At 46.4% G+C, this 19,135-nt stretch overlaps 1 protein-coding gene across 6 annotated transcripts in view; it reads left to right on the top strand.

Moving 5' to 3' along the window:
• Positions 1 to 19,135, top strand: part of CAMTA1 (calmodulin binding transcription activator 1) — a 234,801-nt gene that overhangs the window by 174,516 nt on the left and 41,150 nt on the right. For all 6 annotated transcript variants that reach the window (XM_015648182.2, XM_015648184.3, XM_015648185.2 and 3 more), the window contains 3 exons: positions 4,093 to 4,246; positions 14,059 to 14,199; positions 16,468 to 18,320. In XM_015648182.2, coding sequence (XP_015503668.1) covers positions 4,093 to 4,246; positions 14,059 to 14,199; positions 16,468 to 18,320 — 2,148 coding nt within the window. The remainder of the gene's footprint in view (positions 1 to 4,092; positions 4,247 to 14,058; positions 14,200 to 16,467; positions 18,321 to 19,135) is intronic.

Below are 19,135 nucleotides of genomic sequence, written 5' to 3'. Positions count from 1 at the left end.
GACACAACAGAACTGGCACAGATGTCCAGAGCCAGCCGGGGCAAGTGGCTGCATTTGGGGGTAATTCCTTGGCTGAGATTAAATTCACTGATACTCAGCACCCCTGAGGATGATTTACTTCCTATCATCCTTCCAGCAGGGAGTACAAATTCAAAACTTTCAGCCCAGAGGTATTTTTCCAAAGAAAATTATCTTAAGCTGTGGTCATCGGTGATTTGGGAGCCCCTGCCAGTGAGATTTTGCCTTGAGCTGATTGCCTTGGCTGAACAACTGAAGAGCAGCTGGAAGCTGGCCAGAAATGGCTTTTGATTTTACTTTTAAAGGAAAAAGAAATAGAAGAAGATAACCAAACCAGCATGCTTTGGTAAGGCAGAGGGTTTTTGTGATTAGTCTCCCTGAGAAGAGAGACTTCTCCTCAGAGGGGACTGACTCTGGAAAGTGAAGAAGCAAAAGGTGGTTGCTGAAATGAGAGTTTCCCCTGTGCCACTGGAGCTCTGGAGGAACTGACCATTCCTTCACCCCAGCGTTGCTCAGCCTTTTGCTGGCTGCCCAGGCCCTTACACCTGCCAGAACTGTTCCAGTTCAGTGTTTCTGCTCCTGTGAAAAATCCCCACATGGACTGGTGGAACAAACAACCCCTGTTTTAGTCAGATAATTTCCATGGTGTGTGGTTGTGGCAGAGGAGGCTGCCAGGCTACTCCAGCCACTGGGATGGAGGGGTGCAGCACCATTACCTGCCATTATCACTTTCTGGATAATGGGTACACTTTCACCATCACATAGTTTTTCTCCTTCATTTTTCATAAGAACTGGCATTAGATTAATGGTTAAACCATGGAAGAAATGTAACGCCACGCCAGTCTGATTTATTGACCACTTTGTGCTGATGAAGCTTCAAACAAGAGTCAGACAGATGTTGCAGTTGCATTTTTCTTCATCAAAACCAGCGGCTTTTTGTGTTTAACCACTTGTTGCAGCATCTCCTGCTTCCCCCCCAGCAGCAGTGGAGGAAGTTCCTCTGCCACACTGAGGCAGGAGAAGCCAAGGAGCCTTGTCCAGCTCAGGGACAGATGGCAGTGCCTTCAACTCGGGTGTGGGGGAAGCAGAGCAACTGCTGAGGCTCCAGGCACTGGAATGAAGGGAGGATTTCCAGCAGGAATGTTTCCAGAGCCATCTGCAGCCCAGTGCAGGGCTCCTCTTGTTCCCCCTGCCACCCCAGTGAAGGGCTTCTGCCCTGGCACGTCCACTGTCCTGACACCTTTCCTATGTGGAAGTTACATTTGTATTTTTTCTTTCAGTCTTTTTCACATCTCTCTTGCTCTCCTGGTAGGTCAGCACAAAGAGTGATTAGCTGCTAATTATGAGTTTTCCAAAACATATGTATTCTCTTCATTTGTGTCAAAACATTTCAGTTCACCAAGTAGATTTGCATTCATGAGATTTGTCAATCTGAAGTCAACTTTTAGATGTAGGCATAAAGAACAAACCTGTTTGGTTTGTGTTTATTTTATATGCTTTTATATATAAAAGGTAGAAATTCCAGTGCCAGTCCACTGCTGAGATCCACTTGCTTGTGGCTGCACTGAAGCCAGGAAGCTGCACAATCCTGACCTGCTTGGTGATAAATCTACACTGTCAGGCTTTGAAAAGCTCAGCTTACCTAAGAGGAAGGCAGAAGCACCTGCAGAGCTGCCACATCACCCAGTGCTGTGTCCTTGCTCCCTTCTTTGAAACTTCCCTGGGAGCAAGAGGTGTATTTACATTTAATCTCTGAAGCATATTACCTTTTATTTCTTAATCATCTAGATCACTAATTATGTTAAATTAGCTAATGGGGACTATTTGGGTGAATGGGTAATTATTTTTACTATCTGAACCTCTTTGAATTATGCACGAGAACTGTGATGTTTCAGAGCTCCCCTTTGTAGAATGAGAGGTTGTGATGGTTTTGTGTCCTCTGGCAGTCTCTGTCTGGGGTAGATGTGCCCTGTGAAAAGGAAGGTTTTGACAAAAATACCTCACAATTAAACACAAAAGGTGCAGTGGTTTGTTCCAGAAGAATCTTGGGAGCAGAAGAGCCAACAGTTTTCTTTGCTTTAGCACTTCCCAAAACTGCTCTGAAATAAATGATTAGCTGTTCCTTACAAGGTTTCTTTGCCTCTTCCCTGTGCAGTACAACTCTTAGCACAGGCTGCAAGAATTTGATACTGCTTTCTCACAGAATCTTCACTGACAATCCCCTGCTTGCAGTTCTATCCATAGAGGGGGGAAAATGCAAGTTCCTGCTTGTATATTTTCCTAACCTAAAAGAATTTCTCCTCCAGAGGGATGTATCTGGTTACTGAGGGGATGCTCTGCAGGGCTCCTCTGCTTTTCATGTTGCTGTTCATGGCCACCAGTGGCCTCCCCACTGGCAGCACCTTCTTAGCCAGCCTGGAGGAGCTGCAGACATGACCAGCCCCCCTGATCTTGGGGATGTGCAGGATGCTCCCTGTGTGCAGGGTGCTCGAGAGGGTCATGGTCACCCCACACCCAGCAGTGCTGAGTCCACCCTGCCCCTGCCCTGGGCTGCTCCAGGTGCAGCTCCCAGTGCTGGGCTTCAGTGCTGGGCTTTGCCCATCAGGAGTTCCTCCTTGGTGAAGGTGTCTGTGTCCTGCTCCAGCTCCCCTGGTTTCATAGGCAAGTGCTCCCATCAGCACAACCTGTGCAAGCGGATGATGGGTTGTGTTCCCGCTCCCTCTCGGAACAGGGCTCTAACAGCATTAATGAAACATTAGAGTTTTAATTACACCATTATCCTATTTATTTTTATAAATAATTCCAAAGCAGTCATTAAAGTTTGCGAACTTAGGAGTAAATGACTTAAGGGAAAGAAATCATCTCCTCAATCTTGTTATTATCTATTGAACAATCTCCCTGGGACGCTGTTGGGGAACTGGCGGAGTTGTTGCTGCTGCTGTTGTTAAGATGATTCATTTACTCTCAGGGTGGCAACACAAAGCTCAGCTCCTGCTCCAGGTGTCAGTGGGACGGCACCACACTGCGTCAGAGCAGGGTCCCACGGGAAGGGAGAGGGGAGTGGGATCAGCTGTGGGATCAGCCATGGGATCAGCTGTGGGGTCAGCTGTGGGATCAGCTGTGGGATCAGCCATGGGATCAGCTGTGGGGTCAGCTGTGGGATCAGCCATGGGATCAGCTGTGGGATCAGCCATGGGATCAGCTGTGGGATCAGCTGTGGGATCAGTTGTGGGATCAGCTGTGGGATCAGTTCTGAGGTCAGCTGTGGGATCAGCCATGGGATCAGCTGTGGGATCAGTTGTGAGGTCAGCTGTGGGATCAGCCATGGGATCAGCTGTGGGATCAGTTGTGGGATCAGCTGTGGGGTCAGCTGTGGGATCAGCTGTGGGGTCAGCTGTGGGATCAGCCTGCAGGAGCCAGCACCTCTCTGTCCTCCTGCAGCTGTCCTGCAAAGGGCTTTTCCAGTCCCAACCTTCTCCTGTTTACAAACATCTTCAAAAGAGAAGGAATTACAGGCTTGTCTATGAAGAGCCCATGTTTGGGTCCATACTGTTTGTGAGCCTCCTTGGCTCTTCCCTCCTGCTTTCTGCCATTGTATGGAGAGTGTGGCTGTTCCTGACGTTCTCAGGATGTATATGATGTATGTATGTATGTATATGATGTTCTTTTTCTGTATATTCAAAAAAGACTGACGTGGAGCAGAACTGATGGAAGCATTGTCTCAAACAAACAAAAGGTCCCTTAAACCAAAGCATATCACCTGGTGTTGGTTGTCAGTGGTGTTCACTGGACTATTGCAAGTATTTGGTGTTGTAAGGGTTGGAAAAGAGGTTCACACTGAGCATACCAGTGGAGCAGGGGAGTTGCAAGCAGAGAGCCTCAGGCTGGGGGATGCCATCAGCAAACTGTCAGGTGCCATCTTTTGCCACCTCTTTTAAAGAGCAGCTCTTATCTTGGGGAAATGCAGTACAACCTGGGGTCTGATCATGATGCTTGCTGTCACAGTTTTAATTAGGAAGTTAAATGCAGAGTGCTGGCCTCAGCAACATAACTCTTGCTCTGCTGTCCCTGCAGAACCCAGACATTGTGTTGGTGCACTACCTGAACGTCCCGGCCATCGAGGACTGCGGGAAACCGTGCGGGCCCATCCTGTGCTCAATAAACACCGACAAGAAGGAATGGGCAAAGTGGACAAAAGAGGAACTCATCGGGCAGCTCAAACCGATGTGTGAGTATCTGGTTTTACCTCTTAGCTGTATATTAGAGTCCAGTGTCTCTCACAGCCAGCAAACATCCTGTGAAGGAGTCATTTGTCCATCCAGTTCAGCTTGCATCTGCACACACTTTCTTTCCAATATGAAACACTTCTGGGATGCATGGTATGAGAGCTGCCCAGACTGTCCCCAGACAGGTCTTCTCTGCACACTGGGGAAGAATTGTGCCTATGTTCTCACATGTTCTAGGGCTGTTTTTAGGCACCTCCTCACTTGCAAGGAGCTTGTGCAGTACTGGCAGGTGGATTCCTCCAAGGGCACTCCATATTTGGGTGGGCATTGTCAGGTCACAGTGGGTTGCTGTAGCTTACAGGTGGCCCCATGGAACTGAGTGGTTTGAGCTGAGCATCATTTCCTACAGTTTTGAACTATGCAGCCTGAAGGGAAGGCTGCTTAGGTGTGCAGAGTGGTGGGGAAGTTTTCCCTCAGACAGGCAGTTCTTTGAACCCCTCTGCATCTGCCTGGGTGTATATTTTCCTTTGCATCACAGTTATATTGTATGTTTTCCCTGGAGAGCACATTCCAATGTGCACACAAACCTCTTTTTGCAATGAAAGAAAAATTAGACATAAAGTGGGTCTATAACCAAGAGAAAATTAACTGCAAAAGCCACAATACCAAATGTGAGTTAACAAATACCAGGTCTGCTTCTGTCCCTGCCCCCTGCCCTGCCTGGATGCTGGTGTCATGCCCAGCCTCCTGTAATTGGAGGTCTCAGCCATGGAGTGCATCTTGATGTGTCTCTGCCATCCGTGAAAGATCAGCCTCGTGCTGACTGCAGTGTTGGTAATCTGAGTTTGCAGTCCTTTGTTGCATTCTGAACTGTGCAGACCCATGTATTCCTTTTCCACACAAAGCTGGAGGGCAGAGGAGGATAGAGAAAATGACACATTTGCCCCTGGGGCTGGTAAACTTAGACAGAAATCCAGGATGTTGGTGTAGCTGAGACTGGACAAGTACCTTAACATTAAACAGGAAATGAAACAGCAGCCTGTTAAAAAATCTGCAGTGCATCAAGAAAATTATGTGAAAACTACAACGAACTCGCCGTAAATTTAATAACACTTGGCTCTTTTATGTCTCAGGAGGGAAGAGTGAAATTCTGCGCAATTATTCAGAGTATATATGCATGTACACGTCTCTGTTTATGGGTACATATCCTGGGAAACACATCCTTAGAAATGTAGCTACAATAAAAGCTTTGGATTCTGATCAGACCTAGAAAACAAAGAGGACACGGGTAACCGTGTTCAGGGAACACAGAGGGGCACCGCTCGCCAAGAAGCCATCAGATTTGGTTCCAGTATAGGGTGTGCCATGAAATTCTGGAGCCAAGCACATTAGTTTCATCACATTTTTGCATTAATCACATTCTTTCACAGACTTCACAGTTTGATTGCCTGATGTTTCCAAATTTCTCTGCCCTAAAGCAGATTTGTCAATGGCTTAATCAAAGTGTTGTGCATGGTGTCACTGGTACAGTGACAGTCTCACCCTTTTACCTGTTCTGTGTTGGGGTTTGTTGTTTTTTATTCCTCTGGACTTAGAAGCTGTGGGGGGGTTTTGTTGATGATTTTGTTTTCTTGGTTGCTGTTTTCCATTAGAATTTCTTAATTAAGACAAGTTAGTGATGATTACATCCAAGGTGTGTGTGGGGGTCCAAGCCCTCTGTACCTGCAGGTAGGTTCCCAGTTCAGACCACTGATGTCCCTCAGGATTAAGGGAGAGGAGCTGATATTAGTTCTGCCTTTGGGGAAAATGCTTCCTCCTGGTCAGAGGTTGGTGGCAGCATCCAGCTCTTGACTCACTGACAAGTGCTGTTTGTTTAAGTCCTACTCAGCCTGGGCTGTGTTAAAGCTGTTGACCTCTGTCAGGTATTAAAGCATTTTATCAGAATGGAGGGTAGCAGACAGTCAGTGGTGTGGCAGCCAGTGGTGTGGGAGCATGTTCTCTTGGCCATGTGTGCCTGGAGAACTAAAAGCAATGTGGCAGATGGCTGGCAGGGTGAGCAGCATCAGTCCTGGTGTCCAAGCCAGACAAATACATCAAACTGTTTTTCCTGAAATGCAGAGAGACCCTGGCTGGGATGATCAGGGAGTTTGTTTACATTTCTTGCATCCATAATTCGCTCAACTCCCTTTTCCTTCCTTGCTGCATCATTCCAAAGTCAGTCCAGGCTCCAGCAAGTCTCCAGCAGCATCAGGGAGAGGCACCAGCTCCTGCTGCCAGCCTTGTCACCCCTGTGAGCAGAGTGGGGCACTGAAGTCTGGGTACTGAGAGGTGGCTTCTGCCCTGTTCCTGAAGGAGCCCTCTGAACTCAGAGAGAGCTTCTTGGCTGGCTGCAGGGGTGATGTTTGCTCATTCTGTGACTGTGCTTGCACTGGTGGTTATGGATTAAAAAAACACCTTTTTGGAGTGGCCATAGAGCTCTGAGAGCTTTGTGGAAACAGCATTAACTTGTTCTAACATAGCTGGTGTGTGAACTAATTAAGAGACTGAAATGAACCCATCTGAACATCCATTAAAGGTAAATGCTGCAGATGCTCTAAGGATTTGAGATTTTCTCAACACCTCCAGCTGAGTTGAGACTGTAAATAATTAATTAATCAGCCTGACTTCAGCTTTCATGGCTTTGGATTTTTGCTTTAGTTCTGATCTTTTTGTCACCTGCCTTCACACTGGAATGTCCATGACCTCCTGATGGCCTTCTCTGGACCATCACCATTGGCTTGTCAGACTTAACTCAATAGTCCTCAAGACTGAAGCATGTGAGCCTGGAAGGCCTCATACACATTCCAGACCTCCCACAGGATGATTCCCTTCTCCCTGCAGGCTTTGGAGATGAGGCCCCTTGTCTCAGAGGTGGCAGCAAGGTCAGGGAGCCCAGGGAAGCTGTGATACCTCCATGGATGGCAGACCTGGGATAATTCAACTGTTGGGAGCATCTCAGCTGAGTGCCTCAATCAAAGGGTTGTTGTGTGTGTGTTGCTTTGGTATGAATGCAACTTTTGGGTACATTTATGTAAAGTGAATAGCTATAATACATGAAAATTCTGCAGGAATGTTGTCCGAGGCACCTGTAAGTCATTTCAGGATGCCTGGTGTGAAGAATGAGCCTCAATTTGGCATAGCTTTCAATTTCCTCCCCCCTTGTGTCCCATTACAGTCTTGCTTTGAGATTTCTCTGAACAGATTAGCAGATGTCCTTAGAGGCATCTGGTGGTAAAAGCAAATTCAGTGGCAGAATCCATCACAGCAGAATTCTGTATATAAACTCCATATGATCAGCAAATTGTGGGCCAGCTCATGTTGGGGGTTTCTCCAAATCATCCCCTTTTGGCTCTCTCATCCTTCAGCTGGCAAAGTATGACTTACAAGCTCACAGCTGGTGCTACATTGCAATCCTTGTTCCAGGTCCACTATAATTAAGAGCTATCTTCCTTTCAGAGGAAAAGCTTTTTGCATTTCTCTGCTGTGTAGGAACTGAGGGCTCCTGTTTGTGCCGCCTGCACGCAGCCACAGCTGGGCAAGCTGAAAGTTCCACATCTGCCCATCAGTCAATGGGCATGGGCTGCTCTTGCCTTTTCCCAGAGTCCCTAATTCTGTGTCACTGAAGCCATCAGACCTCCTGGAGGTGACCTCAACCTGCATCCCTGCGCTGTCGTCACTGGAGAAGGCATCAAACGACTGTAGCTCAGAACAAAACTCAAATAGCAGCAATTGGCATTAATGCAGTTTGAAGAATTGAGTTGTTGGGAGTTTTATCTTGGCTTGAATTTATATTCAATTTCAGTAACTCTATTTAAGGATTGGGGTTATATTTCATCTTAAAAGATCAGTTGTACAAAAATGCTACATGGGATGAATTTTACAATTCCCCAAGCAGTTTGTCTGAGCTCCAAAATACCCCTCAATGGAAACTGAAGCTTGCCAGCTTAGCTCAGCTGACCATGTAGAAAGCAATGTAGATTCTTTAAAAAGACATTGGGTTTAGTAATGCTGACATCCAGTTTTACTGTAATAGTCTGAATTTTTATTAAAATGAGAACACGATAGAAGGTGCTAGATAGTTTCTTAAATCCCACCCACCCCTTGGACTTTGAATACCCCTGTTCACACTGTCTGTGTGGCCAGCATCAGCCTTCTGTTCATCAGCCACCTGCTCAACTTCTCATCCTCCCCCAGCCCCTTCACTACTGCAGGTGTGCAGCTCTAAACAGGAGTCCCATTTAAGAATACACTTTTCCTCTCCCTCAGATCTGCCATGGCCTTTATGTCCCCAGAGGAAGCTTGATCCCGTGCCTAATTGAGCCACTCTATAGGGAAACAGTTTCTCCTGTGCTCGAGTTTTACCTGCTGTAGACAGTCCCACTTCGCCAAAAGAACAAAATCAGGAACTGTTTCAGCTGGTGCCTTTCAGCTGCTCTTGGAGACACCAAAGTGAAATACTGACTACTGACAGCAATCCAGTAGAAAACAACCACTAGCAGTAATGGAAACTAACTTGAGGAACCTAAACCAAATCGTTTCCTGACCCCCTAAAACTCGGGTGTTAAACCCAATTGCCAAACCTCTCTGAGGAGGCCATGGGCACACCAGCCTTTGTTCCCAGTTCCCACTCGGCTGTAGCAATTGGCACTCAGTCCCAGAGCATCTGCAAAGGTGTGTGTCCACACGTTCCTGGCAGTGCCAGCGAGAGGTGAAAGCCTGGGGAAGGAGGGCTGGCACCCCCGGGAAGAGCCCTGGGGAGAAGGGCTGGGAGCCTTGGCAAAGGCTCAAGGCCCTCTCCGTGAGGGCCGTGTTTATGAGGAATTTTTTTCCCCCAAATACGCCAAACAAGGTTTTTGCTTAAAAAAAGAAATAAATGAATAAATAAAAGAAGCTTGGAGAAAATAAAAAAATGAAAAATGAACTGTAGAGAAATGTTGAGGCCTGTCCGGGTGGGCCGGGGGCTCCGGGACACGCGGTCCCGCTCCAAGCACCCAGCCCGGCCCTCAGCCCGGGCCCGCCGCCCGTTCCTTATCCGCTGGCGCCACCTGGCGGCCGCCGGGCGCTGTCCCCGTCTGCAGCAGCGGGAGGAGGAGGAGGAGGGGGATGGTGATGGTGCCCTTGAGCCGCAGCCGGAGGAGGGCGAGCACCACACGGGACGAGCGGGAGAGGTGACTTCCACTCTGCTCCGCCATATGCGAGGAGCCTTGGACTCCACGCGTCTGTAAACAGCGGCAGGAGCGCTGCTCCGAGCAGCTTCGGAAGAGTCGTGCCTTGTCCCGCTGGTCCCCTCCAAGGGACGATGGACAGCACCTCTGCCCCGTCCCTGCGGACATCCCACTGCATCTGAGCGAACCTTCCAGGAAAGGTGTTGTTTTGGAAGGCAGACATCTCTTTAAAGAACAGCTCCGAGCTAAACGCCCGTGTGAGTCCGTGCAGGACACATTAACATTCAGGGGCTGTCACTGCTGTCCCCAGCAGTGAGGCTCAGGTAAACCTGTCCTTCACAACCAGTAACGAGTGGAAATGGAAGGCTGGAAAATCAAAGCTAAACTGTGTGTGGGCGTCTGAGTACGAAAGGATAAATCTAATGGAAATATCCTTCAGCCAAACTGAGAAATCAGAGCAAGGCCTTTACTTCTGTCAACAAAACGCAGTGGAAATTGAAGGGACAAGGCTGCCATTTCCAATTGACCATCGCCATGGAAACACCTCTCGGTGTCAACACTTGGCGGAGCAGGATGTGGGCAGCAAGGCAGGCACGGGGGCTGGACAAAGCTCCCGCTCCCAGCAGAACTTTGGGGATTTTTAAAGCTCTTTGTGTGGGTCAGGAGTAGCTGAGGGCAGGACTTCTGACACCAGGGCTTGCAGCAGGCTGTCGAGATACATCGGGAGGAAGAGACAAACAGAAACCTGACCTTGGTGATTCTAGATATTCTAGCTCTATCACTCTATCCAATTTAGCAGTTTCACGTGGGAGATCTTGCTGTTATTCAAGTAACAAAAGACTTATCAACTGGGGCAGAGGAGCCACATGTGGGGTGTAGGGAATGGCTTCATCATGTACTGTACATGTGTGTGTATGTGTAAGCTGTGTTCTGGGGGGTGGTATGGAAGAGCAAGGTCTTTGGAATAAAATCAGGAAGTGTAAAATGCTTGAAGTGGCAAAGAGAAATGTCTAAGAGCATTCAGAAGGAGTGAAATGATCAGATTTATATGTGGAAGGGCATTTTAGGGAGAAGTTTTGCTTAGGGTAAGGAAATCATAGGGAGGGCAACAGGGAAACAGCTGTTGATGGTGTTAGGTCTAGAGTGATGATGAGACAGTGAGGTAGGGTTCAGGTGATGGGGGGAGGAAGATATCTGCAAGACAGGAGGACTGGAAATTCTGAAGGACTGAGTACCAGGAACAGTAGTAGAAGACAGAAATAGCCAGGGTGTTGTAAGAAACTTGGACACTCACGTGTTTCTGTGTGCAAGTTTCCCTTGGATTCTGAGCAGCCTTTTTGCTGATAATTCAGATCATATTTCATTGTTTTGCTTGTGGTGATCAAAGTCCTGGAAGTGCTAATGAACAAGGAGCTGCTGGACATTATCAGAAAGTCATTTTTATTGCCTTGTCTTCAAAAGGGAAGACAGAGGAAAGGTGAGAGCTCAAGCTCATAAAAAGAGATGGGAGCAGCACTAGCACTCTGAGTTGTGGACCTTCCCCCAGCCTCACTTCTCTCCTTTGAGCACCCAGTGCAGCACCAGAACTGCCTGGCTCGCGCTGCAGGCGCTGTGCAGAGGGTGTGTGGCAGGAGGAGTGTGTTGCTGCTGTAATGCAGCAGCTTTTAGACCCCTCCATGCTATCACTGAAAAGGAAAGTGTTGAAGCAGTTCACAGCTTTTATTTTAAATTATCAGGGAATGCAGTAGGAGTCTGAACAGGAATCCGGATTAAAATCCTTTCCAGAATTTCTGCTAAGCTTCAGACTTCTTTTTTTTTTCTTTTGTGTTCATATATTATGGCTATATTTAATCAAACATAGTTCTACAGTGGTTTCACTTCTCAAACCACTAAGAAGCAGGAAGAGTATGTGTGTATGCTTTTTATTAGCCTTCCTTTCATAATGCACTTTCTTCCGTATAGAAATCTCCTTTCCTGCTGATTCATTATGTGTCAGGAAGCCAAGCGTGACATGTTAAAAGCCATCTTGATAGTGTTTGGTATTCAGTACTAACAATTCACCAGGCACAGGAGTCTTTCTTTAAAAGAAGGAGGAAGAAAATCTGCATATTGGATGTGCCAAGATAGTGGATAATTTGCATTAAGCATCCAGACATTCTTTTTTTGCAATCTGTTACCCTTCACTGGTTTTTTTATTTTATAACCTTCATAGCATATGGGAAACATAAGTACTAAAAAAAAGTGGCACCACGTGGACAGAAGCTGGAGCTAGAGCCCTTTAGGATCAGCTGGAGCAAGGCCAGAAAGGACCTTTCCTCAGCAGCAATTGATCCTCAATGGGACTTTGCTATGCTGGAAGGACCTGAAAATAATAGGCATGGTTCTCTTAAGTACCCAGCTATAAAGCTGTCCATTATGCCTCAGCTCCTAGCTCACAGCTTGATTCAGACTTAAGAGCCATCATCATGAATACACGAACCCTGAGCTGTGATTCACTTCCCAGACTTGCCCCCACGATGCTCGTCCCAGGATTTAGCAGCAGTAGGGAGCAGCACTGCCATCCTGCTGTAAAACAGACTTTCTGTACCCAACAACACGGACACCAGCTCACTTCTTTAGCAAAGTGTTTCTGAAGTAACCAGAAATTACTTAGTGCAAAGTTTCCCAATAATAATTACAGTTCAGTAACTTTGTGTTGTATAGCTGAAAGCATCCAAAATACTTGGCTGTATTTTAATGTCACTGACAATGTATTTTTTGTAAAATTGCTACTTGAACATAACTTATTTGACAATATCACTGGTGACAGAACAATGTATCTTAAATAATAAAATGAACGTGAGCAGAGGTAGTGAATTGGCAAGCATGTCTAGCTTAGATGTAATAATAAAGACTGGGTGTTAAGAGAAAACCTAAAACTGTGAATGTACTAGAAAGCAAAATCTGTTGGGTATGATAACAATAAATGTGGTCATCAAACAAACATAGAGGGAATTATTACAAAACTATCTGCAGCACTTTAAATAGTGATATGGGGAAGAATACTTGTAAACCTGATTTACAGTATTTCTGCAGGTTATCCAGCCTGGCCAATAGCAATGTAAATTCTGCAGTATAAAACTAGACCAAGATGAGATGCTGTTAGGCAAAGTGACATTAGTGGGTGATGAGGCAATATAGCAACAGGTAACAAAAAAAGAAATAAAACTGCTTCACAGAGCAGATCCAGGAGCTCTGTTCCACCTGCTGTGTGTGACACACTCAGTGAGCAGCATCAGAGAGAACAGGAGACTGTTCACAGGATATGCTGCCCCTGTGACCACAGTCATTAGATGTCACACACATCCCTTCATTTGCTTCCGATCTCCTTGCACAATGCTGCTTTTGGTTTGTGCCCCAGCCTCTGGCTGTACAGGAGCATCAGCCCAAGCTGCTGTTGCCAGGATTTCACTGCTTCTCATCAGGGACCTTCACTACTCAGGGATCTGTGTCTTTACTACAAAGCCTAAGTCCTTGGGACTTTTGGCTTTGATTTTTTTGTATTCTGGTTTAAGGATTTTAGAACACAACATGCAAGGAACGTGCCTCGGTAGATTATGGCAAAGACACTCCTGGAAAGAAGCTGAGAGGCATGAGGACACCTTGGAAATGATGTTGCCACTTATCAGCACTTTTCAAAATCTGCACATGAGCTGTGGTGCATTTAAAGGATAAATAAATAATACACACATATAAATTGCTCAGAGAGACATTAAAGGAGACAGAAGATACTTTGAGTCAGTTATTGTGGATAAAATATTTTATAAGTGCCATTTCCATTGTAAGTCAGGTTGCAAATAACACTATTATAGGAAATTCTGTAACTAAAATATTCTGAGAGGGAGTCTTTATTCAAATCATTTATCTGCATGTAGTCTGGCATTCTTATTTAAATAGCTAACAGGCCCAGAGAGTTCCCAAGAAAATAGCTTCAGTTTGCAACATGTTCTGTAACATCACTCACCTGTCCATTTTCCCAAATTACTAAAAGGTCATCCAACTCTGAGGAGGAACTCACACAGTGTCTGTTAGTCACTCCCAAAAAATGAGTCAGCCTTCACTGCTGCCACCTGGGATCTGACAATGAAGACCTGGCAGGTTTGCATTTGCGGTTACCCTGGTGTATTTTTGGCTGCTGATTTTACTATAAAGCTGATTTTGTTTTCATATTAGACAGAAAAAGATTCCAAAACACTCTTTGGAATTATACTGCTTTACTTCAATGGAACCAAGGCTTTTGTTGGGTTTTCAGTGAAGGTTGCCGGCACTACAGAGAGTCATTGCAGGTGCAGAGTTCCTGTTAGCAGCAGACTGAAATAGAGCCAGATACTCCACTGAGGAGTTTTTCCTCTATATATACTTAATTCAGGAATTGCCTTTGGAAGCCTGTTGATACCAAGGAGCAGAGAATAGTAAACCAGTATCCATTACTGTTGCTTTTTATAGGTCTCCTTTCAGTTCTCACAGAAAGCAGCAGGAATGGATTTTTGCTGGTAATTTTGGAGTGGCTTTTGATGGTTTTGGCATGCTTTTGCAGTTTCTGATGGGAAATTTTACTGTACTCTTTGCAGTTCATGGCATCAAGTGGACATGCAGCAATGGCAACAGCAGTTCAGGGTTCTCAGTGGAACAGCTCGTGCAGCAGATCCTTGACAGCCACCAGACCAAGCCCCAGCCTCGAACACACAACTGTCTCTGCACTGGTACCTTGGGTGAGTACCTCAGGAGGGCACAGAGTGACTCAGCTTCACCCAGTCTGGGAGCAGGGTTTGTAGTACAGAGGTGATAAAAATGCTGTCTCATGAAACACTGGGACACAATGAACTCACAGCTGACAGAAGTCGCAAACATAAAAAGATGCAGGAACTTCTGGGGAAAATGTCAATGCTTTCTAATAAATGCAGTCCATACATGAGCTGCTCAAAAAGGTATATTCTCTTCTATATGTGCAAATTCTGTTACCAAAGCCTCAAAATCTAATGTTCTTCCAACCTCACCCTCTGAATTCCTTGCCCAGCAGCTCACTTTTTTGGAGAAGTGCTCAGGTGGTTAACTTCAAGGTATCACTGAGATAAGATAGGTCTTATTTAGATATCATGAAAATACAGATCTCTTTCCTATTAAAGGAGATGACCTTGTTTTGAATGTTGTTTGACCTTGTTTTTTGCTACTACAGTAGCAAGAAACAGCATCCTTAGTGTTAGTGTTTCCCACAGACAGCAGGAAGCTAAGTGATTCACTTTCCAACTCATCTGCTTTATAGCTGCTCCTTTCTAGCACTTTGGTCAAATAAAGTATATGACAAATTAACTAGTCTTTAGCAAAACTTATAAAGGAAAGTTGTCAGTGCTTCAAAGGGTTTATTTTTTTCTTCTTTTCTTGAGCAGTTGCATTATACAATCAAGGCTTAAATAAGAATAATGACCTCTGAAATACCTGAGTTTGGATTAAAATTCACCCCTTAAGGCTCAGCATTTGATCCAGGCTTGCAGATCTGAACATGAATCCCTTTATTCTTCCCTTTGATGTTTTGTCTTGTGCTAAGTCTGCTCAGTGCTTTTTAACATAACAGTATTGCTTTGTTTTGTAACTGGCTTGCACATTGACACACACATTCCCAATCCCTTACTGTCATTCACAAATACAGCAGCATGAAAGCCTTTCCCTTGTTCCTGTTCATTTCTGTACCTAGGAGAATAGAGAGATTTAATATTGTATTTAGTCTCAAAAGCACTGTCTTGAACTACTTTAAGTGACCTGGTTCAAATCTTGAACATATAATAGAGAAGTCCCCCTTCAAGGGCAAACAACAAAAGATTTGGCAAATTGCAGTGGCTACATGGATGCTTTATGTTGCCCAGAAGATGGCATTTGCAATTGTAGCCATGAGCTATAGGGAGGAGGCTTCTTCCCCCCTTCAGTCGTTCTACAGTTCTGTAATTAATGTTCCTACCTCATTCTAGTGAAAATTAATCAATTAAGGAAAGAAACATCAAAATTCATGGGCTGCTGTTCTTTAAACAGCAAAAGCAGTCCCTGCACCAGAGTTTGTGACTAAGGTGCCTTTGCAGACAGAATTGTTTACTTCATCCTGCCTGGTTACAAGCTCTCAGGAATGCAGGTGATGTTACCTTTGCAGGCCAGGTTTAATTCATGGAGGGTTTTCTCCTGGTGGCCCTTGCTTGAACATTCTTCAGCAGCTTCAGTGCTGACCATGTGCTCTGTGTGCTCCTCTCAGAGTACAATGTGTCTGTCAGCACAGGAATGGCTGAGAGTCAGAGAAACACATGGCCATCCTTGTGGGAGGGCAAGAATGCTTTGTATCGCTAATAGGTTACTTATTTAATAATTTGATTGACAACTGCAAGACACAGTGATGGCAGGAAGATGTGGGCTACAGTCTAGGCAGCAGGGTGATGCCAGGGACAGGGGAATGATGTGGCATCTGTCACCTCCTGATTACTGTTCAGCATCCAGGCCCCAAGAGTGGTTGTCAAACTTCCTGACATCACCCAGCACAGAGAGCTGAGCATCTGTGCTCCAGGGCCTGAGGTCTTGCCCATGGGGCAGATGGGGCAGGGCACTGTGCCACAGCTGACAACAGCAGCACTTGAGCTGCAGACTTTGCACTGAGATTAGGCACATTTAAATAACTCTGAAACTTGTCACAGATTCTGCCTGATTGGGGCAGGGAGGAAGGGGGCAGGTGCTACATGGGGTGGGGGTGTCTGTGTGCCTGTTGTGAGGTTGCTGTCACTGTGTGCAGTGGATCTGTGCATTAGACAGGACCTGTACTTCTGGCACTGGTGAGAAATTTGTTTTATTTCCAAGGCCCCTCCTGCTCTCTCATGTGTACTCACTCACTCTCACACATGTATGCACAAGCATAGCTGTCCCTTGCTACAGCCACGAGATACACAACTAGCATTGTCCTAATTTTGTATTTACTGAACGGCAAATACTGTTGTTTTCTGGCACAGGGGCAGGAAGCAGTGTGCATCACAAGTGTAACAGTGCCAAACACCGCATCATATCACCAAAGGTTGAACCAAGGACAGGTGGGTACAGCACTCATTCAGAGGTACAAAATAACGATGTCTCTGAAGGCAAGAATGAGCACAGTCACGGCAAGGCCTCCAGCCGAGAGAAGAGGAACGGCAAAGTGGCAAAACCAGTGTTGCTCCATCAAAACAGCACTGAGGTTTCTTCCACCAACCAGGTGGAGGTGCCTGACACGACCCAGAATTCTCCTGTGTCCATCAGCAGTGGGTTAAACAGCGACCCAGATATGGCAGATAGCCCAGCTGTCACTGGTGTGTCCAGTATGGCTGTAGCATCAGTTATGGGAAGTTTGTCACAAAGTGCCACCGTATTTATGTCAGAAGTCACCAGTGAAGCTGTGTACACAATGTCACCCACGTCTGGCCCAAATCAACACCTTCTGTCCTCAGATGCAGCTGCACAAGGACTGGTACTTGCTGTGAGTTCAGACGGACACAAGTTTGCTTTTCCAACAACTGGCAGTTCAGAAAGCTTGTCAATGCTACCCAGCACTGTCTCTGAGGAACTTGTGCTCTCCACAACTTTAGAAGGAAATAGGAAAATTCCAGAAACCACCATGAATTTTGACCCAGACTGTTTTCTTAACAATCCCAAGCAAGGGCAGACTTATGGTGGAGGAGGTATGAAAAGTGACAGCATCAATACCAACATAAGGCAGTCACCGACAACAGAACGCAGCTTCAACTTCAATACAACCATCAAAAAAGAAATTAAAACTGAGGACACATCTTTTGAACAACAGATGTCCAAAGAAGCATTTTCCTCCACTTCTGCATCTAACACTCTCACACTCAGTACTGGTTCAGGTTTACTTCCATCTGGAGGAGGTCTGAGCCCAAGTACCACCCTGGAGCAGATGGACTTCAGTGCCATTGACTCCAACAAGGACTATTCTTCCAGCTTCAATCAGACCGTCCAGAGCCCTCACGTCCATCAGACCCCTTCCCCCAGCTTCTTTCTGCAGGATGCCAAACCTCTTCCCCTTGAGCAAAACACTCACAACAATTTGAATGACACAGGTAGCTCATTTGTGAACACGTTAGGAATCTCCAATGTGAAAACAGAGCCCTCGTCCCAAACCACTTCCAACTGTAACGGCACAGTGGAAACCAGAATAGAGTCCACCTCTTCTCTCCAGCTCATGCAGTTCCAAGCAAACTTCCAGGCTATGACTGCAGAAGCTGAAGTTCCCATGGAGACCTCCCAGCAGGCAGAAGGAAATGAAAATCTACTTAAATCAGGGGATCTTCAAGCCTGCAACACAGAACACTACTTGCAGCCTGAGGCCAACGGGGGTATCAGGAATGGAAACAACCTCCCTATTCTCCAAGGAAACATGGTACAAGGACTCTATCCTGTGGCCCATCCTAGCTTAAATAACTCCTCCAACATGGAGCTTAACTTAGACCACTTTGACATCTCCTTCAGCAACCAGTTTTCTGATCTAATTAATGATTTCATATCAGTAGAAGGTGGGAGCAATGCTCTGTATGGACACCAGCTGGTGTCAGGTGACAGTGCTGGACTGTCTCAGCCTGAAGACAGTAACAGAGCGACGTACAACCAGGCCGAAATGTGCATTCCTTGCTGCAGCCCTCAGCAAGCCAGCATGCAGCTCAGCAGCACGGAGAACGGAGCCAGCACCATGGCATACATGCACGTGGCTGAGGTGGTCTCGGCAGCTGCAGCACAAGGCACTTTGGGGTTGCTGCAGCAGAGTGGGCGCTTGTTCATGGTGACAGATTATTCACCAGAATGGTCTTACCCTGAGGTAAGTCCAGGGTTTTTACTCACTGATGTTTACTGCTTTATCTTTCGTTGCTTTGGTAATAAGGGAACTGTTTTGTTAAAGCTTTGAAAAGGCTTTTAAAACATTTATCTCCAAGACAGAGCATTCAAGGCCGCTTGCTTTTAATTAAGCACTTCATTATCCTGACAGGGCCCTTTCTTCACTTAGGAAGCATCTGAACAGAAAGGTATTGTTTCATGTTTCATTGAAAGCCAGGTCTTTCCCACATGATGGCTTCATGGTGCTACCTAGGCCCAGTAGAGCAGTAGAATTTGCAAACTAGAGCTGTTCCTTAAATTTGTCACTGATGTTCCTAGTACAATAATTCAAGGCCTGCACAGCCTTAATGTGTTTAGCGTTTCCCTCCATCTCACTGACTTCCAAAGTCAGTCCCATGTCCCATAAGCTGAAAATGGCAGCAGCACAGACCTTGCTGATGTGAAGGAATGCATGAGGAAAGAGACTGAGCCACTAATGGGAAGAGGTTATTTTGAATTCTGGGAAGAAAAAAAATGGGGGGTTGCAGGCACTGTTGTGTCTGTATGGAGGTGTTCAGTAACTGTTCAGGGCCGGTCTCCCTGTCCGCGAAGTACAGTCGGGTTCTTAGGGGGATGCGGGGCCGTGCCCACACATTCCCGGCCTTCGCCGAGTGGCTGCGGACCGGGCGAGCTCGGCAGGCCCGGGCTGGTACCGGGAGGGCCGCAGCGGGCTGGGAGCGGCACCAGGCGGGGAGAGAGCGGCACCGGGTGTCCCGTTCCCCTGAGCCAGGACAGAGCGGCACCGGGTTCCCGTTCCCC

The sequence above is a fragment of the Parus major genome, chromosome 21 (genome assembly GCF_001522545.3).
Source record: "Parus major isolate Abel chromosome 21, Parus_major1.1, whole genome shotgun sequence".
Lineage (NCBI taxonomy): Eukaryota > Metazoa > Chordata > Aves > Passeriformes > Paridae > Parus > Parus major.
Note: the sequence above shows the minus strand (reverse complement) of the source record. Positions and strands in the feature narration are given on the sequence as shown.